At 39.3% G+C, this 23,997-nt stretch overlaps 1 protein-coding gene across 6 annotated transcripts in view; it reads left to right on the top strand.

Moving 5' to 3' along the window:
* Positions 1-23,997, top strand: part of ephb3b (eph receptor B3b) — a 47,814-nt gene that overhangs the window by 15,021 nt on the left and 8,796 nt on the right. For 2 of the 6 annotated variants that reach the window (XM_079889581.1, XM_079889583.1), the window contains exons 2-10: positions 10,406-10,470; positions 14,463-15,135; positions 18,296-18,451; positions 19,242-19,577; positions 21,321-21,445; positions 21,811-21,973; positions 22,177-22,285; positions 23,272-23,324; positions 23,435-23,557. In XM_079889581.1, coding sequence (XP_079745707.1) covers positions 10,406-10,470; positions 14,463-15,135; positions 18,296-18,451; positions 19,242-19,577; positions 21,321-21,445; positions 21,811-21,973; positions 22,177-22,285; positions 23,272-23,324; positions 23,435-23,557 — 1,803 coding nt within the window. Of the gene's footprint in view, positions 1-10,405; positions 10,471-14,462; positions 15,136-18,295; positions 18,452-19,241; positions 19,578-21,320; positions 21,446-21,810; positions 21,974-22,176; positions 22,286-23,271; positions 23,325-23,422; positions 23,642-23,997 lie in introns of all 6 variants that reach the window. The other 4 variants (XM_079889578.1, XM_079889582.1, XM_079889579.1 and 1 more) reach the window with 3 other exon arrangements.

Below are 23,997 nucleotides of genomic sequence, written 5' to 3'. Positions count from 1 at the left end.
ACATCTCACAATTCTGACTTTATAACTCTCAGTTGCGTTTATATCTTGCAATTCCGACTTTATATCTCACAATTCTGACTTTATAACTCTCAAATGCGACTTTATATCTCGCAGTTCCGACTTTATATCTCACAATTCTGACTTTATAACACACAATTGCGACTTTATTTCTCACAATTCTGACTTTATAACTCTCAATTGCGTTTATATCTTGCCATTCTGACTTTATAACACACAATTTGCTTTATATCTTGCAATTCTGACTTTATAACTCTCAATTGCGACTTTACATCTCGCAATTCTGACTTTATAACTCTCAATTGCGACTTTATATCTCGCAATTCCGCCTTTATAACACACAATTGAATTCTGAGATTAAACAGAATTGTGAGAATTGTGAGAAAAAAAAGTCAGAATTGTGAGATAAAAAGTCGAAGTTACCATTTAAATTTTTAATTCTGTGGTGGAAACAAGCTTCCGTATAGTACCTAGTTATTACAGTTACTATAATAAGTACATGGTATGTACATGGGGAACAGGCGTGTAAAATAAAGTGCTACCAAAATATTTCCAAACAAAAGACATCCAGGATTTTAGGGTTTCCCAATTTCTGTTTGGGCATTTCTGTCTTTTTCACTTTTATTGCTCAGCAAAAAGATGCAATTCACTCAACATGCCTTAATAGCGCCACATGAAAAATACCAATGCTCTTAGGTTCTTTTTGATTTATGTAAAAACTACCTCTGTCAGTACCATATTCCAGATTTTGGGACATAGCTTGACTGATAATATGAGTTGAGGGTAATGATGCATTGAGCTCTCTATTGAGCGTGGAGGAATATCTTAGCTTCAAAAAAGATTTGTTTTTCTTCAGCAGTATTGGCAGACTTGCGTCCCTGGCAGTTTATTACAGTCAGAGTTGAATTTCAACCAGAACGAGAAAATCAATCAAAACATAGTTATTGTGATTATAGTCCTTTTAATTTTTTTGGCTTGAGGAGAGGGAGAGGTGTTTGACTGTTGGTTAAAATGTGCTTACGCCAGGCTCAGCCAAACGCAGGATTCATCACGACTGCAGTTTTCTTCTTTATTTTACATTTAACCGAAATGTCTTGATGTAACTAAAGCAAAGATCTCACTAAAAGTTAGTCTCTGAATCAGGTGTTTTTTGACTGAATAGAAGGTATTTCCATATGGAACACAATGAAGCAAAGCGGTGAACCTTTGCTTGGTTCGCATCACTTTTTGACCTAACTAAAAATGTTTTATTATTTTCTTAGTGGCTTTTATGATATTCTTTAGGAGTGAAAGTTGTCGTGTTCTCTTTGTAGAAAATCACACGTGAGTCCATCACTTGCAGGAACTTACATTTTATTCATCTCAACGGAAAGTGTGCCTCCTCCTCTTCCAAACATTCTGTAAACCGGTTTACTCTCACTTGCATTTTTCAACCGGCTAGTTGAGTCATCTGTATTTATTCCAGCTGGCCCTGCCTCCTGCTGAGAGTAATGGAGACCCGGGGAGCCGTGATAGACGGGGAGAAAAGGAGAGAAGGGGTTTCAGAGATATGAGGGGAATGAGAGAGAATGAAGTGTATGGAAAGGAGCGCTGTGATCAGCTCCGGCCTGTCAAAACACTTCCTGTTGACTGATACACACTCAGACACTTTGGAAAAAGAAGACCGAGATAGAAAAGGTGTGAATGAAACATTAAATAGAGAGAAAGGAAGAGTGGTTAAGCAAAGGATGGCTTCTTTGAAAAACCCAAACATGTAAGATATTTTAGGTCGAATTAACATTTTTATGGTTACTATATAATTCTGATATTTCCACTTGTTTCTTGCCGCTATTCTAAAATGCAGACAATTTTAATATAAAAAAAGAGTACCTAGTTGTGTCGAAAGAAAAAATATAAATAGATTTATATATATTGCAATGCTTTGGCGTTCTCGCTAAAGTTTTGTGTTTCCCTCAAGAAATCTTAGAAACTCAAAATCTTTGCGTTCGTTCACAAAATCTTTTTGTTCCCCTGAGAAACTTTGAGTTCGCTTGCAAAATATTTGCATTTTTGCAAAACCTTAAACCTTTGTGTTCCCCCAAGAAACTATGCGTAGTCGCAAAGTTTTTAGCAAGTGGACGAAAAGTTTTCTTTGGGAAACGCAAACATTTTGTGAGCAACCGCAAAGTTTCTCAGAGAACTCAAAACATTGAAATATAATTTTTCCTTCTATCTCTTTTTTTTTTTTTTTTTTTATATCACTGTATCTCTTAGGCGTTCCATATGTCCAAACAGAGTTTTCTTTTATGATCATGTACAAAACCCCAAACAGAAACTCAGACCATCAACAGTGATACCGAAACGTGACTGTGATGAGTATCACATGTTCTGACACATACATTACGTTATGCTAGTGTTTAAGTCTAGGAAGCCACAAAAAAACACATCATGTATCATAAATGTACAGCTGTTGTTCTCTCTGATCAGCAAACACTGTCATTAACATAGTGTAACGATGCCTGAAGCGTCAACGCTAGCGAAAACGTCATACTTTTACATTTTGAGGGAAGGATTGGAAAACCACAAGGTGCTCATCTTCTGAATGAAAGCCTTGGATATTGATTAGTGGAGAACACATTTGGGCTTTTTTCTAACCAACAGGCCAAACTAAAATTATGAATACACATAGACGAGGCCTCCGCATTCTTGTTTGCCTTGTGGCTATACAATAACTCGCCTCTACAAGAAGAAACACGAACGCATTAATTGATTGTACTCCTGTAGCAACGTGAGTCTAACAGACGGCTCCCGTTTAGTGTGAAATCTGTAATCGGATCAACGCTCGGTATCAGAATACGCCAGCGTGTTAGCTTAAGTGCTCATTAATAGCTGATCGTGCTTTATCTCCATCTCAACGCATCTTGTGTCCTGTCTAGCCACAACAGAGTAACTGATGTGCAGTATCGTAACTCTTTCTCTAAGTGTTTTAGGGGACAAGCGCCGAATTCATGGCAATTGTCCACAATGGCCGTAGGTGGTCAGGTTGAAATGGCTTGAGTAATTTTATTATCATGGTATTAGTAATGTCTTGCTTAAATATAGTGGTTTTCACTAGAAATGTAATTGCAAGCCATGTAATAACGCCTTTATTACAATATTATAACATTGCAATATATAAACTCGGAAGAAAAGGCAAAAAATGTTCCTTCAGGGGTAAAACAGCTTGTCCCTTGTCCCAGTAGCCTTAAAGGGGCATCTTTGTATTGTATTTATGCCTAAAAGTCAGGTCACCTTTATTTATACAATGCTTTATAAAATAGGTTGCTTCAAAGCAGCTTCACATTAATAAACCGAAAAATGACGGGATTATGCAAACTTAATCAAATATGAGACAAATTCAAATTCGGCTCTAAAGCAGCTCCAAAAAGACAATAGTGTCATTTTTCAGTTCAAGTCAGTTCAGCGTCGATTTAATTCAGCGCAATAACATTCAATGTGTCGATTATGAGACAAATTCGATTTCATAATTTTTTAAGTACAATCAACTTGGAAGTTTAAGTAATTTCAACTTAAATTACAATAAACTGACATATCCGCTCTTATCCGATAGTGTCAGTGCAGTCGAATCGACAATATTACTGAATATTACGTGTCTTTCAAATCCCAACTAAGCAAGCCAAACGTTCATAGTAGTACCTCAAGGGTATATATTACTACTCTAAGGTACGAACAAACACCTTTTAGGGGTTAAATACCACCTATACTTCAACGGAAATGCATTATAACTCTTGAGAGAGGGAGACATTGAAAAGCTCTCACTGGGTTAAACAGGTGACATGATCCCCGTACTTAATTAGGAGCTCTCGCACATGCGGCGGTGGCATGGACTTGCTAGCTAAGGGTGGCCATTCAGGCACTCTGAACACATAGTTGTGAGCACACCTGGTTAGCAGACAGTCGCCTCAGGGTCTGCCTGTTCGCCAGATTGACTCTGCTCTGTAATTAAAGACCTTGGAAAGAGGAAGAAAAGAGAGCCAGTGTGGGTAAGGGGGTGTGCAATGCCCATTCCCATTTTTGACACAAGGCTTGAATATTAATCTGGGTTGTGGCTCATCTTTTGCTCGCCGTATGAACCCGCGTGCTTGTCTTTGTGCTGTCTGTGAGCGGGAACGGCATGTTTGATCAAAGCAAAAGGGCTCATTTTCCACAACCCTATTCCCTCGATGATGTCAGCTTCAAAATCAGACCCCCTTCGAACTTGTGTCAATCCGAACGTCAGCTGAAGAACTAATTAACACAACAAACGAAAATGTAGCAGGCGCACTTATGCTCTTTGTCATCTTCCAGTCAATTGTTGTCATCATAACCGGCGTTATGTACTTAAGTAGTACATCTTTATAGATAATTTCGTAGTTACTTCTATTGTCTTTGAAATACGGTTACTGCCGCATTTACTGAGAAGCATTTATTGAAAGCTAAAATATAATTTAATTATATTTCTATTGAAATTTGTATGTCACGCATTTAAGTATATTTGTAATTACACATTTTAATGATATTTAAATGTTGTACATTTAAAATATGTTACGTTTAAATGTAATATTGAATAACAACAACTTAAAATAGTTTGCAATTCAACATCAAAATAAGTGTACTTCTTTAAAGCATGACAAAATACCATTGCAACAATGATTTAAAATGAACTTAAAAGTATATATTTTAATTTGCCATTATTACAAAGTGCACTTACTTTTTAAAAGTGTACTTAAGCGTTTTAAGAATGTGTACTCTCTTTAAGTAAACTTAAGCGGCCTTTTATTTCATTAATATTAAATTGTTTGCTAGTACACTTGGTCATTTGACTAAATTTTGATAAAATTCTTGATAACACTTTATTTTAAAGTATTTTAAAGTGTCCTTGTTACATGTACTTACCATAGTAATAACAGTAAATTATGCATAATTACATGCAACTAACCTTCAACCAAACCCTCATTCTAACCCTAACTCTATACTAAGTACATGTTGTTAATGAATATTACTCAGTACTTATATATATATATAATGACACTTTAACAATGACACCTTAAAATAAAGTGTAACCCTTGAATACCTTATAAGTAGATTTGGATACAAGTCTGGCATGCACAAGTTACTACATGTACAAGTAACTAACCCTAAACCTAACCGTAACCCTATAGTAAGTGCATCTAGTTAATTGAGTAAGTACAATGTAACTGCATCACCATAAAATAAAGTGTAACCCAATAGTCAAGTGGGAGAAGTCTGCGTTTCCTGAAGTTAAGAGTTTCCACTATACAATTACAAATTCGACAAAGACACGGGCGATTTTAGTGGTCGGAAATTACAGTAATTCCGTCATGAAATGAACGCTACAGCTGCGGCTTTGACAGTGGGCCTTGTTAGTACGTAAATGGCCCAGAGAGTGACAGGCATTGTGCCGTGACTGACGGCAAGTGGACGGATGGGGATAAGGAGGCTCCTTTCATGGAGTTCCCGTGGAGGATTCAGGGTGTTGGAGATCCAGCATCTACATCAAGGACCGTCGGCCAATTAGAGGTTGCACGCCGGCTCGCCAAAAGCAGCCTACTCCTCTAATCACCACACTCCAGCGTGCCACAAAAGCCCGGGACGCTCACCACATTTCAATTTAAATAGAAGCCCCCCCCCCCACCCCTTATTTTCCTCCGTCCCCTTTCAACGACTTTCCCCCTCTCTCTCCCAAAATATCTCCCCCACTTTCAGCCCGCTTCACCAAACCCCCCAACAGCTAATGAAAGCAGCAACAAAAGCACATACAAAGCAATCAGTCTAATAGCTTTAATACGTTTAATGCAGTGTTTTCCCCACGCTGTTGACACATCTCAGTGTTGGGTGGCAAAACAGAGCTCAAGTGTTTGGAGACGGAGAGTGACGTTCCTTTATTTGTCCTTAAGCCTGTTGTTTGGTACGAATCCACAACAGCGCAGCAGGAGACAAAATAGGCAAATCAAGATTGTTTAGATATATGTATAAAATCTAAACTCAGATACATATATATATATATATATATATATATATATATATATATATATATATATATATATATATATATATATATATATATATATATATATAACATAGTGTTAACCAATAGCATAAGTTTTGGGCAGGGCTGTTTGTTTGACTGACCAATGTGAGTCTTCAGAAAACTGGTTTAACAGCATTTTTTTGTTTTTGCATCTCTATTTAACTAATGGTGCAGAACGTACACACTTCACCTTTCATTTTCTTACATGCAAAATATGTATGTAAAAATTGAAGTCATTCAATCAGCACAATCCTGATCCCAGTCTTTGCCGTTTCACTTTGAGTTTTCCTTGCTTTCCACGCGTCCTAACCTCCAAACAGCACGGAAAAAGGAATCACTAAAGCTGAAAGCAGTTGGGCTGAAATCCTGCAGTAATCTCTCACCTGTCTGCCCACACGGCACTGAGTCAGTTTCTAAATCCACTGAACATTCTTTGTATCAATAGAGCTGGTTTTGTTCACATACCCCTCTTTTTCAAGAAGATTGCTTACTGGAACAAAGAAATATTTTCAGGCGCTTGTAAACGCGCAGAATGAGTGTGTTTGTGTGTGTGTGTGTGTGTGTGTGTGTGTGTGTGTGTGTGTGTGTGTGTGTGTGTGTGTGTTTCAGAAACCAAGTGTTTCTCTGTCTTCCTCTGTTATTAACGCTGCTCTGTCATTAGAGGATTAAAATGGAAGAGCTGACCTTTCTTACATCAATATGTGTGTGTGTGTGTGTGTGTGTGTGTGTGTGTGTGTTAGTGTGTGCGTGTGTGTGTGTCTCTCTGTGTGTGTGAACATGCAATTCTGTGAATGGGAATTTTCCACTAAAGCTGTGTGTAATGCAGCTTTTATATTTAGTGTTTGAAGCAAAAACTATGACTTATTGTTTAGAAATTTACACATACTTCCATATTGTCATTTATCCATACTTTCATAAATGTGCTTTGAAAACCTCAAGTATGTGTGTTTCCTGGGATTTTTGAGTCTTTGAGACCTTATTAATAAGCAATTAAAATATTTACATAAGTTAAGCATTTTATGATGCTGTTATACATAGTATACATAACATAGTATACATAACGTTATACATAGTATACATAACTTTATAATAACTTACATAGTAAGTTATTATAAAGTCCTACCCATTTACATTACTTAAAAAGATATAATGGTGAAATTATATATTAACTATATGTTATTATGAAATATTACTATTAAAATATATTATGATTAGTTTATACCGTTTTTAAGTAGTTTAAATAGTAGGCTATCATGTTATTATTTTCTTGTACTTTAGTGATTCTTACACTTTTTTTAAACTTTTTTTTTTTAAGTACAATCAATTAAAAATTTTAAGTATAATCAACTTGAATGTTAATTACTTAAAATGACGTAAAATAATATTTGACAGTGTAGTTACAGGAAAAAAAAAAAAAAAGTTTAGTGTTTGGACCAAAAACAAATCTACAGTAATTTTACACATATGTCCATATTTATCTCTAAACATATGGCTACAAGTCAGTTTTCTTTGAATTATGTTATATGATATGTGCTTGAGTTACTTCAAATATTTACATTTCCTGAGATTTTGAGACTTTATGAGAATGTTCAAAACCTTACTAAGCCAATTCAAATATGAATGAAATATATGATTATTTTTGCCAAATTATAAGTTTATCATTGTACACAATTGTGGTGACATTAAAAATACATAGTATTACTAAAAATCAATTTGTATATAAGTAGTTTATATAGTGTGTAAATGCTATTTTCGTCTACTTTAGTGTTTTATAATTAAACTTTCATGACAGCTAAGTCAACACGGGGTGAATAAGGTTTGGTTTTAAATTTTTGTGTAACTTAGTTCTGCCTCTCTAACTCGAGTTTATGGTGGGTGCTTTATGTCATGGGGCTTTCAGCTCAAAGTTTGCCCGTGCTTCACAGTCAAACGTGCGATTGCAGACGGATTGCGCAAGGGAAGTATTTTCTCAGAGCACTCGTCAATCAGGTTCGACATCCTGCCAGAAACCACCCGTGCTCTTCAGCTTTACCTCAGAATTGGGAGAAGCAGGAAACAAGCCATCGGTTCTCCGCTCCCAAAACAAAACGTTCCCTGTGTGGAGCCATTTTAACTGTGGAGGAGTGCGTAATGGAGGCTGGGTGCTGCTGTAGGCTTCATGCTGGAGTGTGAATGAATTGTCGCATTGAGGGCACGGCCTCTCGCCCCCCTGACTGCGACGGGCCGGGGTGAGGGGTGGGTCACCCTCCGCTGTGTTCGCTCTCTCATTGAGCCAGGACTTGCCTCCTCATCTAAAAAGCGCGCTCAGCTGACACAATGCTCGGCTTTGCTGTTTTTCAGCGCAGCTTACAAAACGCAAACAAAACAGAAGGCTGCAGTCAATCGCCGCATGCTCCGGAACGTTCCGTCTGTTTCACTGAGTCAGAGCTGACTTTCACTCCATTCCCCCTTTTCTCTGGTTTCGCCTGGCGTTGTATTTGCGCTAGTACCTGCGTGCTAGCTTTCCCACAGCTGACAGCTATGGTTTTCTTTTAAACGACAAGGTGTTTTGTAGAGCGTGTTTGAATGTCAGCGGACCTGTAAGTCAGCGACACAAAATGACACTCGATGAAAGACATCCCAACAGGAAATCAATGGCGTATTCTATGTGAGGAATTAAACAGCTGCCTCAAACGGTTTCTACTTATTTTACAAACACCTATGTGTTGGAAACATCTCAAGTAGCCACAATCAAGTTCGATATTCCCAGTAGACGAGTGATGCAATGTCAGCTAGTCTAATTAGACAGACTGCTGTGTACAGCTTTATTAATATCAGGTTTGATTGACAGGCGAGTAGGTGGTCCTTCACTGTTGTCCGGGACAGATCAGCTAAGACTTTATGTAAACGAAGACTGTGCACTCATGTTACTGGGAGAAAGTAAAGCGGTGTTCATTATTTGCAGAGCTGCTTTATAGATGAAATTAACTGATTTAATAATTGATGATCTTTACAGTTGAGCTGAATCAACACTGAACTGACTTCAGCTGGCAACAGTTGAAATGCATTATTTTCCTGTTATTACTGGAAAGCTGCATTGAAACAATCTGCATTAAAGCGCTATATAAATAAAGGTGACCTGACTTGGTCTTGGAAAATTCATTTTTTGTTTCGTCATGATTTGAGCGTTTAGAAAGACTTCAAATATGACATTTAACCATAAGCGTGGTGAACATCTTTGGAGAATTTGATGTTTCAAAAATAAGCACAGTAAAAGTTTTTATTTTTATTTTTTTCATTGGTTTATTGATTTATTTATTTGTTTGTTTTTCTTATGTTTTTATTTTTATTTTTAAGTTGCAGTCACAATTTAGGTTTTTTTGTCCTTCTTCTCCAAACCGTGAAGCCCTACAAAGCATTCAAACGCATTCCTGACAACATTCAAACCCTGTTTATTCCTGAAACGGATGTTAATACAAGGAGTAAATGGGTTTAGCACTCACTTCGGAGGACAAGAAACTTCCTCTGATGTTTTGTTCCCTAACACATGATTTCAGTGCACTTTTAAATGCTCCCATCCATCTAATTTACTAAAACACAGTCATAACGTGCAGCGGCGACTGCGACCGGCGTACATAAACAGCAGAAGCAGGTGGTGGAAGGTAAAATGGTTGACTCAATATGTTCGAGTGAGCGTGCTCACTGTAATAAAAACAGAGAGCTGCACATATGGCTGCTGGGATAACAACAGAAAAAAACAGACAGGCAGAGCATATTGGGCATTGAGGAAATTGTGAAGATCTTCCTTTTGCGAGTTTTATGGCGCTATTCAAGAACTCCTTTGCTCTGTTATATATCCTCTTGAGTTTACAGCTGCTAGCTTAAGGGTGCGAGTGAGTGGATGTTTTGTGTGTGTGTGTGTGTGTGTGTACGTGTAGGAAGGGTAGAGGGTTGTCTTTCAAAAACACTTAGCTTTTCTTTCCCACCCAGCAAATACACGGCTAATTAAATCTAATTAGAGGAGGGCTGTCATAAATCTTTGACAATGTCTTCTGGATCACACACAAAGCTGTTTTGCCTTTCTTCCGTCTTTTCACTGTTGATTAGCATGATAGTGTTTCTCTGTAACAGCACTCGTGAATTTAGCACAATGCATTAATGGCCATTAACAATATGGACAGTGACTGTTATGTATTGCCTAGCTCGTCCTTCACAGTGTGAAATCAATTCCTCCCAAGGTTTTCCATTTCATTGAGTTTTCTCATTTTTGTTGTTGTCAGTTGTTTAGGCTCATATTGTTCCTCAAACTCAGTGGATCTTTTTTTCTTTTCTTTTCAGAAACACTTATGGACACCAAATGGGCCACCACTGAACTCGCATGGACCTCACATCCTGAAACTGGGGTGAGTTAGTGCTGTTGTGTGTTTGACTTTGGTTAACTTGAGCACGTTATGCTTATATGATCTGCTCCTTCAGTCCAAATAAAGTATGAGGTGAATCTCAAAAATATCCTCTCCATGTCATATTTAACCCTAACATAAAAAAAAAAAAAAAAAAAAATAATAACTGGTCCGTTTGTAGGAACAGTTTTGTTTATCCCCTTGTGTTTTTATTTTGTTTTATGTTTTGTTTTGTTTTTTGAGTTATTTGTTGTTGTGGTTGTTTTCCCCCATTTAGTTTTTTATTTATTTATTTGTTTCACCCCCCCCCCCCCCCCCCCCCTCCAAAATGGAAGGAAATAACACTCCAAAAAAGGAGTGTTATTTTTTGACAAATAACCTCCTTTTTTGCATTACAGAAATGCCTGAGATTCCATTATGGTCATTGCACTTAAAAATGTGCTTAATGGTCATTAAAATCATTCTAAAATATAGAGTGGTCCTTAAATGGACCTCGATTTCTTCAAGAAAAACCTAATTTCTTATTTCTTTCCATTGAAATCTTTAATTTTAGGGTTAAACATGACTAGTTGTTTTGTTTTGTTTTGTTTTGTTTTGTTTTGTTTTGTTTTGTTTTGTTTTGTTTTGTTTTGTTTTTGCTTTGTTAGTTTGTTTTATTCATTTTTATTTTTATTTTATTTTTTGTTTTATTAATGTTTGTTGTTGTTGTTTCCCCCCTGTTGTTTTTATTTATTTATTTATTTATTTATTTGTTTGTTTGTTTGTTTAGTTAGTTATTCCCTCTTATTTTGTTTTCCCATTTTGTTTTTGTTGTTGTTTTGTATTAGCATTATTTTCAAATAATGCCAATATAAAAATAAATGTTTTTAATGTATTTATTTATTTTGGATTACATAAATACCTTAGATTTTTTTTCCCCATAACATTAATGACACTTACAAATATTTTAAAATATGCCTAATTGTCATTAAAATAAAATATATATATTTCATTTCTTTCCATTGAATTATTTCATTTGAGGGTTAAAAATGACTTGGCAGATTTCGTGAGATTCTCTCATAAATGTCGTAGTTAAACTACCTTTAAATCAAGAGGCATTATAAACAGTCCTTGTTCAAATATAGTGTGTTAAACACAGGAAGCTCTGAGTTTCATCAGATAAAGGCAATGACCAGATCAGATTTCACCCTAGCCGTGTTACATTCGTTCTCCAAAAACGAAATTTGTGCCCACAAGCTTTTGGCAGACACAGCAGAAGTATCCTACCGCTCAGTATATCTTCCACAATACCCAGAGACTGCTGCCTTTCCTTACTTTTTTTTTTTTTTTTTTTCAGATTCTTTGTCTAATTCTTAGTTTTGGGTCCTCTATATCCTATACTTCAGGGTTCTGCATGTGTCCACTGCCCCTTCCTGCCCCAAGCCACACCATCTCAGCTGTTGCAGTCACCCCTCCCCAAAACCTTTACTTCCGAGTAACTTAGCACCAATGAACAACCCCAAAGACACAAATCAACTGCCATTTCACCTTCCCCGTCTATATATTATTCTTGTAAATATCCCTCGCCGCCCCCATTAAAGCACTAAAACTCACCAGCACAATGGGCCAAAGCATAACCCCTTGACACCCCAACAGATGCCTCCTTTCAGGACATACATTGCCCAATTCTTTCCCTTCTGCTCTCTGTCATGCACACAGCTATACATTTCACCCACGCCGCCCCACTGTATTTTAAGACAGACAGGGGAAATGTGGCACCAGTGAGTCCTTGCCTTAAATATCACAGTGTTATGGATGCCTTTTATTTCAATCCCAAGCTGAAATATTCTGTGAATCCCACGAAAACTGGTCACATTCAAACCAAATCCCAAATAAATCAAAATGGATGAAATGTGATTTTGACTGTTTGTTCTTGGAGATTTACCCACTGGCTTAATTGGCACCCTCCATATCTCTCTTTCTTACGCGACACTCATTTCTAATTTCGTGTGACACTAAGTTCAATGGTATGTCACACCCAGAAAACCGAAATGGGAACTGTGCCCAGATAATAAAAACAAGGGCCAAAAGTTGGAATAATTCCCAGCCTGACTCAGCAGGTCTTTTTCTATTTTCATTCAATCTTCCATAAATAAATAAAAAACTCTATTAATCATAAGTCTTACACCTGTAACTTGAGAAATAAACACAGATAAATACAGACTTTAACACCATTAAGGAAAAATAAACATAATGGCCTGCTGTTGCTTAAACCTGACCTGCTAATTATTCCAAGATAAACATACTGAGTAAAAAAAAGTAATGCACATATTTATAAATAAACCACATGACCCGTCATTCCACAGCTGCATCTGCATCTAAAGTGAATTCATTCATCTCCCCCCCCCCCCCCCTCTCCCCTCATACAAGTGTGTATGAAAGTGTTTTATTGCATCAAGGTTAAATATGCAGAGATCACAATTTGTAGGCTTATTTCCCTGATATTGAATTGAAAAGAAATTGATTGAGCATCTTAATCCTGGAAAGAGGAATGTTTCATTGCGAATCCACACCAGTGCAATGTGTGGGGGCCGATTCCTCTTTCCCATCTTCACTCTCTCAGCAATTTATTCCACTGAACTAAATGCCCATTTACACTTCACTCTTTCTCCTGTCCCATTGACCTGATGCTTATTATTGATTTCAGCACCCTTGGCTCAGAAAGGCTGTGATAAAGCAGAGACTTCTAGAAGCCCTGTCTACCTGGGGTCCCTGGGGCCCGTAGGGATGAATGGCCTGTCCACACAACATCCATATCGCTGTGTTAATTAAAGACTTCACCCCTACACAAACCCTACGCTACTCTCTCAACAAATCTCTCGATGCTGCGCTAGTTTTCTTTTTCCTTTCCGGCTACAGCTCATTTTCTCCTTTAGGATTGCTTTAATTTGAACTCACTGTAATCAAAAGAAGTGGGCCGAGCATGCATCTAATTGTTTCTTTACCAATTTGAAGATAAATAATTTCTCGTTGATATATGCTGTTTAAGCAAGAAGAGCTTGATGTAAAAACCCTCATTAGCTGCTAAGATTGCTAGTAGGCGTTCTTACTCGACCACAGTCTGCGCTCCCATTAGTAGTCGCTGAATAACACTGCTTCTTACTTGCATGATGTTGAACTATATTTAACCTTGTCGCATCTCAAATCGCCAAATCTCAGCTCAAAACTTATGTTCGTTGTCACCGAGACCTGTATACTCATTGTAATGTAATGCACAAACCTCTCATTTGTCTTTTGAAAAGATGTATATTCTTAATTCTGGTAGATAAGAGAAATCATTCAGGTAGAGGATTGAATGTAGCTTGTTGATCTGCATGAATACAATGTAATCATGATGGCTTAATTGGACAGTAATTGATTGTGAAGTGATGCAGAGAGCACTCCACACTCGAGGTATGAGGTAAACATCCACTCGTTGTTTTATTTAATGGAGTTCTGAAACTCCACGGTACTTTTGATGAATTCGCCAGGCGGGTTTCTTCATTGAACTGGTGAACGCAGATGAAAGACCAGCGTGCAGCTCCCCACTTAATGCCACCGTACACAATGTGTAATTGAAAAGGCACAAACCAAAAAGCACAGAATTTAATTTCCCCTCTCTTTCATCTGCCCCATTCACTCTTTTTCTCGGCTTTCTCCCTCCGTTATATTGTTTTTAAGCTGTGGGGCTGTCGCTGAGAAAGAGCAATTTATTGCCTGCCGTACCTCAGTAGCGTAAAACCTCAGAGTTCTAAAGCCCCGGATAACATCAAAATGAGAATAGTTTCATTTATAATACTGACAATGAGGCGTATTGTACCATACTTTAGATAAAAACATTTGTTATTGCTATTGTCCTGTAGAAGAATCCTTGAAGAATGCGGTATATATTCTAGCTCATTCTGAAGGTGAACTTGTAAGTTGTTGTATATCTATGACTTACAGTGTTCTCTTTTTTCCCTCTCTTTTTTTCTCAGTGGGAGGAAGTTAGCGGTTATGACGATGCCATGAACCCCATCCGAACATACCAAGTGTGCAATGTTCGTGAGCTTAACCAGAACAACTGGCTTCGCAGCGACTTCATCCCCCGAAAGGATGTTCTTCGTGTTTATGTGGAGATGAAGTTCACCGTACGAGATTGCAACAGTATTCCCAACATTCCAGGATCATGTAAAGAGACCTTCAATCTGTTCTACTATGAGTCTGACTCGGATTCAGCCACCGCCACCAGTCCGTTTTGGATGGAGAATCCTTACGTTAAGGTGGACACCATTGCTCCGGATGAGAGCTTCTCTATGTTGGAGTCTGGTCGGGTCAACACCAAGATTCGCAGCTTTGGTCCACTTTCCAAGGCCGGCTTCTATCTGGCTTTCCAGGACCTGGGCGCCTGCATGTCTTTAATCTCTGTCCGAGTTTTCTACAAGAAGTGTTCCACGACCATTGCCAATTTTGCCGTCTTCCCAGAGACGGCCACAGGAGCCGAGGCCACGTCACTAGTCATCGCCCCCGGCACTTGCGTGCCAAACGCTCTGGAGGTGTCTGTACCTCTCAAACTCTACTGCAATGGAGATGGAGAGTGGATGGTTCCTGTAGGTTCCTGTACTTGCATGGCTGGGTTCGAGCCTGCAGTTAAGGAGACACAGTGTCAAGGTGAGTGCTGATATATGTGTTTTTTTTTTTCTGTGCAGTTTGTCTCATCTCCTGGTATCACATTAAGTCGAATGGACAAATCATCCTGTTTTTTATTGAGGTGTTTGGCCTAACAGCAAATTTGGTTATTCAACCTGAATTTAAGCAGAGCAAAGCAATGAATAAGTAAAAGAGTCTGTATGTCCATCAGACTGGAACATTTTGCTGAGAGAAAGGAGCAGACTTGCTGAAAAACATATCAGGTTCAGACTGAGGTGAATTAAGCCAGCGTGTAACATAGCCACGGTGAAAGTGAGCAGAGCAGACAGCGGGAGGTCATGGGTCAAATGGAGAGCTGGGAGTGAGAGGAGACCGGAATCGATTTGCGGACCAAGGGCAAGGGCTGCAGTGAAACATTAATGAAGAGCACGAGATGGAGATAGAAAAATAACCCTGACAGTCATGGCACCAGAAGTGAAAGGTCTCAAAGAGACGGTTGGTTCCAACAAATTGTAAGAACTACAAAGACGGAGTCAATGAGTATTGAACCGCTGGGGTAAAGAACTAAATTGAACAGCAAATGATTTGCGTATAGAGAAAGGAGGATTATTAGTGGTGTTTGAGGTAAACATCAACGTTATGAGAGTTGGTTGAGAGTCGCTTAACACTGTGGCGCGCAAGGTGCTATGGACATTAATGATGCCTTAAAAGTCAAGACAAAAGTAGACTAATACTTTTGTAAGCAGTCTATTTTGGATGATAAATCAGTGGAAAAATCCTGTACGTTAACATTTAAGGAGGGACTACAATATCATGAGACTTAGGGGTAGGCTCTTTTGACTTGAGACAGTAAGAAACCATGTAGCGACTATATAGAATGCTAAAAATAACAAGAAAGAATGCCTTATGAACCACATTGCAACACTTTGACAACCTATCACCAAACCCTAGCAACCACCCTAAAATGAACACCTTTGGAAATGCAGAACAATGCCATGAAAACCATTTACAACACCTTAGCATACAACTCCAAGCGCCACTCACATTATTATCACTATTAGAAATGTATGTAGTTGTCAAAGTAATAAAGGACTTTTCTACTACTGCCAACTTGATATTAAACCAGTGTATACCTGTGGGGAAAGTGGGCAGTCCTGATGTATAGTTAAAAACTCATTTGTTTGCTTGTGGTGACTCAAGGTGAAAGCCCTGGCAGCAGTGACCTGATAAAATGTTCTCTAATCAAGCCACCCGGAAACCAAAGGAGGGATAAATCTCTCTGTCACCTCTCTCTTGCTCGCCTTCATCTGAAGGCCGTTGGTCTCATTAATACCCTGCCAGAGCACAGTTAGGATATTCACATGAATATTAATCGACAAAACCTTTTTTTCCTTAGCGCTGCATATTTCTACTATCCATTCTTTCTCCTCGCTTCCAATTTCACCACAAATTCTATTCACTCCCTTAAGTCCTATGTTCTGCTCTCAATGAGAGAGAGAGAGAGAGAGAGAGAGAGGGAGAGAGAGAGAGAGAGAGAGAGAGAGAGAGAGAGAGAGAGAGAGAGAGAGAGAGAGAGAGAAAAGAAGGTTTGGGCAATAGAGTGTGTGCAATAGACTGTACTGGAGAGAGTGCACAACTCATGAAAAAGCCACAGGATTTGCATTTCCTTTGCTGTCTTTCACCTCACCTCTCTCTCTCGCTCTGTCAGGAGTGCAGCTAGAGGAAGGATGAGGATGAAAGGAAAGGGCTGACTTCTTACCTTCTTGGAAGCGATTAATCAGCACTTTCAACCCTTCAGAAAACAGCCTGAGTTTTTTGAAGGGGAATTTCAAGCAGTCTTTCATAGGGTCTAGAATCTAGATGGTCTCATTTGTCTCCCAACGATTTTGGTTGATTTATGTACATCTAAAATGCGAGGCACAACACTGAGGACTCATTAATCTCCAAAGCGATACGTTATGTGTGATAAACTCAAATTCACAAGGCCTACACTCTTTCATCTTTATCACTATGTGAACTGTTTTCTATGTTCCTTCTTCGCTACCTACCTCTGGCTGGCCTCCCCTGATTAATGATTAAACAAATAAGCCCCCAGTCAACCAAGTTAACAGTATCCCTGCACTAATGAAGCCTTGTGTCAATATCGCACATTCTGAGAAAGGGAACTAAGAAGGTGACCCTAGGAACATCACCAGTGGTGTGTTCTGCTTTTAACACTATCAGTCCAGAAACCAGATGTTTAAATATTTTCCTGAAAACAGTGACTGTTCTTTATTTGCTGATCCTAAGCCTTAGAGACTACTGATAAAATGGCCCAGAAGGCTGGGAACTGGTGTCATACTCCTTCCCATCCGTTAATAAACATAAAACTGGCTCCTTGATCACTTAACAAGACAGTTAGGTGACATTCCGAACAGAAAGATCACAAAGCCATTGTGTGCCAGGAGATCACCTCTGCATTTATCATAGATGCGATAAAATGTGTACACAATGTCCGTAGATGGTGTCGGAGCTCCACAAAGGCCAAAGACCTGTGAATGACACACTAATCTTTGTATTCATAAGATAACAGCTCACACTTTACTGTGTAGCCTTCAATATGACTTTGTTTATCTTAGAGGGACACTTCCTGTGGTACAACATCGACATTCCCTGTGTTTGAGTATTGATTGTAGGAGTTCATTTTGAAAAGTGCTCTTGTTTGGAACAAACAGGCATCTGTTTGTAATTGAAGTTGACGGTTAGCTCATGTGTGCATGGGGTTTATGCAAGGCCAGGGTATGTTGTTGGAACTCGTCTAGTCATGAGGGGTTTATTTCCCTGGAGGAAAGCAACAACAAACTAATGGTGCCAAACAAATACGTAAGCAACAACCTGTGTGCCTTCGTATTTTACAATGCCAAGATGGAAAGGATTAGACTGCACACTGTGGGCAAGGAAAACAAAAGGAAAATTAAGGCAAACAAAGCTCACAAAATGCTAATTGCAATGGGGAAATTGCTATTGATTTTGCTGTTGAATGCAATAAAAGCTTTGTCACATACCTAGATGGAAGCAATACATTGAAAATGAGTTGTAAAAAAGTAAACTTGGTGTGAATATGCAGTTACAGCTATCATTTTTTTATTTTTATTGTTTTTTATTTCTTACAGTAAAAGTAAACAACTCTTTCTCTCTTTAGCTTGCAGTCCAGGCACCTTCAAGTCCAAGCAGGGTGAAGGGTTTTGCTCCCCATGTCCGCCCAACAGTCGAACAAGTTCTGGAGCCGCCAGCATCTGTTCCTGCAGGACAGGCTACTATCGGGCAGACAATGACTCACCTGACTCAGGATGCACCAGTAAGTAACGCCTTAGACAAAAACCTCATTTTCACCCATCATGACCTCATCTAATCTTAAGCAGTGTTGTTTATTTGCCATGTTCTCTGCTCTCAAAATTCACATCGATCAACTGTATGTACATACATGTTCATCCATATGTAAACCAATTCCTCCGTCAATAGTCCAACAAGTAGGATAATGCTGGGATTGTTTCGAAACATTTCCCTTTCTCCTGTTTTGTATAAGCTTATTTTTGGTTGGGTTCATTGTCAGTACTCTGAACAGATACATCCAAAAAATGTTTTCCCAAGTGAACACCACAGCTATTTCTTGCCATTTTTGATGTTAAATGAGCAGCACAAGTGGGGAAAACAAGGTTTTGCTTAATTTTAGTTACATGAAAGCACTTAATCTGCATTGAGTGTAAATGAAGTCCCATTTGACCAGTTTTATTTAAATTTCCTGCTTAAAAAAACATCTTTACCCAGTCTTATGTGGTCTGACGTTCTTAGCTGTGTACCAGGCGGGTTTCCACTGCTTAGTTTAATAGTTTTGTTGGGGTTTGGGGAACTTTGGCCAGTCTGGGAAATCAGTTGTCCAAACAGCTAGACCAACTGAACATCAGTTTACTAAACAGGGAGACCAGAAAAACTGCTGGGAAGGCAAGTAAACCACCTTAGTCTGGTCTGTTAGACAGGGTTATTATGAATGCTAAATTATCTGAACACAACAACAAACACTTAACTAATTTAAATGTTTAATTGTGTCTTCAGAAGAATAACATGTCAATTATATTTTCTTTTTGCAGCTGTGCCCTCATCTCCACGCAGCGTCATCTCCAGCGTAAACGAGACATCGCTTGTACTTGAGTGGAGCGACCCACGTGACCAAGGTGGAAGGGAGGACCTTCTCTACAACGTCATCTGTAAGAAATGTCTGCCTGAACGTGGTACCTGCACCCGGTGTGATGATAATGTGGATATCTCTCCCCGCCACCTTGGGCTTACTGAGAGACACGTGACGGTCAGAAACCTTCAGGCTCACACCCAGTACAGCTTTGAGATTCAGGCCGTCAATGGAGTCTCCAATAAGAGTCCCTACGCACCCCACTTTGCCTCTGTTAACATCACCACCAACCAAGCTGGTGAGTTCAGGGAGTTGTTTCTGTTTCAAGTTGGTTATCAGTCAACCAGATATCATGTTTTGAACCTGCGGATTTGTTGTTGGTTCTAGAGGCTATAACAACCATTCTTGAACAGCTAAAAATTAACTACCATGCTCCAAAACACAGCTACCAGCTTTACAAAAAGTTACAAATATTCTCTTCCATGTGTGTCCTAAAGAAAAGGTTACAAAAAGGTTTTCTTCCTATGCTTTCTGGCCTGAAATAATGAAATGTGATGGTTCTCTTAGTATACTTACAACCCACAAAACTATATTCAAAGAGCTCAGCCCACTGAATGCACAACACCGGACAGATGTGCTGTAATGCTCAGTAGCAAAGCTAAGCTACTCTAGGCTAGAGCATGCTGGGTTTAGTGAGATGTGAAGATGCATTGCCTTTGTGGAAACAGCCTCTTATTATTTAATTCAAGTTTTGAATTGATCACTGGACTCAGGATAGCTTTCAGAGTCATGCATATGCTTAACTCTCTCCTTAGCACTCTATGCCAGCTCCAAGAATGCCTCTGTTTGCTATCAGGGATTGACCACAGGCATTGTAATATGACCCAGGCTGTTGTTGCACATAAGTCAATCCCAGGGTGACATGCACACCCACACAGCAGCCCACCCCCATGGTTCCAAATATTCAGGAAAGTCTGTGAGCAGATTATCTCCTAGGACTGTGCCTGAATATTCATCTACTTTTTAAGACAAAAAATAAATATGGGCCATCAGCTCAAGGGACGTCATGGTTACTTCCACTGTCTCCGCAGGATGAGGCCCCTTAATCCCGGGGTGAGAGTAAGCAAGCGGGCTGCCCAGGGAGCATTGTCTTCAGGGTGAGGCTCTTCTGAGCAAGGCCTGGGTTATGAGGTTGACGGTGATGGGTTGGGGGAGAGCGAGCTTTTGGGGGAGGCGGACAAAAAGACAGACAGAATAATAAAGAGCTACTAGGGAAAGGATCAAAGAACCGGACCTGGGGATTAAAACGTTTTTAACAAAGAAAAAGTGAGGGAGAGAGAGACAGAGGCAAGAAAGTAGGGGATGTTGAGAGCTATTGTAGTGTGTGAACAGAACTTGATAACATCAGAAACCGGAGACGGCAACATCAGGTCTGAGGACAAATGGGGACAATTTAGATTATGTAAAGCTGGGTGCTAAGATAAGTAAGGTGCTATGGAAGAACTTTTGTGAACACACACACATATATATATATACTAACATGATGAATAATTACTTCACAATTTAAATAATATATGCATTTTTCAGTGATTTGGGAATATCGCAGTGATTTGGGAAAGAATATAAAAATATGAGATTAATCTACATGTGGAAGACAGGCAGTAAAAAATGGCATCATGGGCCATAACAAGAGATTAGGGAATGGACATAGGGTGTGTGCAGCTAAAAACATATTTGCATTTGTGTGTAGGTTGTGTGGTAAATTGTGTGGACTGGATCTGCCAGATACCAAGCCTTCCGGTTTGTCTGTCATGGTGCTTTTCACAAGAGAATTTAGAATCTTTTCTGTCTGTGTAGTTTGAGAGGCTGGGCCCCCGAAAGTGCCAAAGACTAAGGGCTGTCTAATGCTAATACTTCAAAGTAGCTCTTTGGTAATCCTAAATGTGATCATGCTCTAAATGTGAAAAAAAAAAAAAAAAAAAAAGAAAAAGAAATTCAGTTTTCATTAAAATAGGATTTCTCTCATTTTCCACCCACATAGCTCCCTCTGCAGTTCCTACTGTCCACCTGATGGGGGCCTCAGCCAACACCATGAGTCTTTCCTGGCTCCCTCCTGAAAAACCAAATGGCATCATCTTGGATTACGAGATTAAATACCATGAGAAGGTAAGAGCCAGTGTAAGTCAATGAAGCGAAGGGCATTCAATCACAATTCCACCACTGTCATCCTCTGCTCTATACATAATCGTTCATCCTGACAACAGCATCAACCCTTCCTGTCTCTCTCTCTCATACCCTAACACTCTCCTCCCTTCCTTGATTCATCCCCTTCTTTTGAACGCTGATACCGCAAGGCAGTTGGAGCTTGGCAGGGATGGAGGCAGGAGGATTTGCATAGAGGAGAAGAAAGAGCCAGGCATATCTGCTCCGTGTTTGATGTGTTGTACTGACAGATTAAACTGGAGCTGCCAGACGCTCGCTTTTGGGTGCTGGCTGGTTTTATATGGCTTGTTTTATCACTGTTCCCACAGGACCAGGGAGAAGCTATTGCCCACACCATGACAGCCCAGCGCAGCTCTGCACGCATCGAGGGTTTGAAGCCAGGCACGCCGTATGTGGTGCAGGTTCGAGCCCGAACGGTGGCAGGGTATGGCCGCTATAGCAGTCCTACTGACTTCAGCACCAACCACCAGGGTATGTAAAGCACCCTATATTTCTACATTATCGAATTAAAATGATGTCTTTACAAAACATATCAAGCATTGGTTTGAATATAAGTTTTTGCATTAATAATCCTATAAATAACACTCATAGAAAACTAAATGCTATAAATAGATCTGAGAAATACGATTCTTTGAATATTTCCTATGATATCTCTCTTTGTGTGCCTCACACAGCTGATGCAGACAAGACTCTGCAGGAGCAGCTACCCCTCATTGTGGGCTCTCTAACGGCAGGGCTGGTCTTCATCATTGTTGTTGTGGTTATTGCCATTGTCTGCCTCAGGTAATTTTCACTTACCTCAATAATATTCAGTAATTACACTTATAAATGGATCACATCAAATGTAGAAGAAATAATTACATGTCAAAGTATACCTATGAAACAACACAATTCTTTGATTTAATTTATTTTAGTCACCCATAATGCTTTCTTGGAACCTATTGGTCAATTATTGGACGCATTTTAGCCACTCTCAAAAGCAGATTCATTTTGGATCTTTTACTTTGTAAATTGTATCCAGTGGTCTCAAATGTGCGTTCCCTAAATTGGAATTCCATAATGTCCTGGTGATCGTTGACACTGGCAGTTTCCACCTTGTGGCCACCTTACCATTTCCACAGCGGAGGGCAAGGCAGAGCTGTGTATTTAAAGCCTTATAATGCAAAAATTCTCAATTTGCACTCTCTTCCTTTCTAATCAGCACAGTGTGTCTCAGTATCTTAACTTGTCTGCGACTGAAAAAATGTAGGCCTTGGCATATTCCGGAACTGAATTTGAATTGGAAATGAGATACAAATCACCAGCGGGTATTATTGGCCCGGTTACTAGTTAGACAACAAAGGGATTGCATTAACATGTAGCTACTAGAGGGGGTTGAAATTGCATTGCATTTAATGGACTGATAGTGGAGAAAGTGTGAAGGAAAGAATTAAAAGACAGGACTGAATTAAACAATGTGGCAGTAAAGATTCCTTAGTATGTAATGGGAGCAAGACAACCGTTGCTGCTTCTGTTTTTCTTAGCTGTCTTTATGTAGATTTCACTTCTACCATTCAGTCAACTGAAGTGACAAGGGTCTCTTGAGGCTGAATCTGTTGTTCTCTTAATTGTCATATAATTCCCCTTCTTTAATCGACCTCGATTCGTGTCCCTAAAGGGGCTAGCAGGGAGAGAAAAAAAACAGGTCCTTTTCAAAATGCTTATTTTGCTATTTTTAGTTAAGAAATCATGAACCTTTTGTAACTGACTGTATTGTCTTTGGTTCACAGGAAGCAACGTAATGGCTCAGAATCAGAATACACAGAAAAACTGCAACAATACAGTAAGTCTCTACAGAGTTTACTTGCCATTGGATGACTAAAAATGCTATAAATATTGTGTATTATGGCAGTGTGATTCATACGGCTATTCGCACTATTGAATCCCCTATAGTCACTCCGGGGATGAAGGTCTACATTGACCCATTCACCTACGAGGACCCAAATGAGGCCATCCGCGAGTTTGCCAAAGAGATTGACGTTTCCTGTGTGAAAATCGAGGAGGTCATTGGCGCAGGTAACCAACAAAAGCTCCTGAGCAACAGGGGGAAGACAGCTAGGCACACCCAGGCCATACCTTTAGAGGACTTCACTCCAAGCGGTACTTCAATCAACTCATCCCGCTCCAAAATACAATCCCTTAGCACCTTACCAATGTCTCTAACAGCTTTACTTACAAAATGGAGCTTCTGAGGTTATCTTCAGAGCTAACTATAGAGCTACCATTCCTGCTAACTTACCAAACCTGTCCTGAGCCTGATTATACCTCTTGGACAACTTAATGTCCTCCTGACCATTTGACCTGTTAACTTCTCCATCCATGGTGCTCCTTCCTGCCCTTGAGACCACTCCCCTTTGTTTTGTAAATTTTGCTAGATCTTAACATTAGTGTTTACAGTTTAGTTTCTGAAATCCAAAAGCAAAGATAAGTAGGATTTTGGTTCAGTAAGACTTGCA

The sequence above is a fragment of the Squalius cephalus genome (genome assembly GCF_949319135.1).
Source record: "Squalius cephalus genome assembly, chromosome: 13".
NCBI classification, from domain to species: Eukaryota; Metazoa; Chordata; class Actinopteri; order Cypriniformes; family Leuciscidae; genus Squalius; species Squalius cephalus.
The sequence above is the reverse complement of the archived record's forward strand: the minus strand, read 5'-3'. Positions and strand labels throughout refer to the sequence as shown.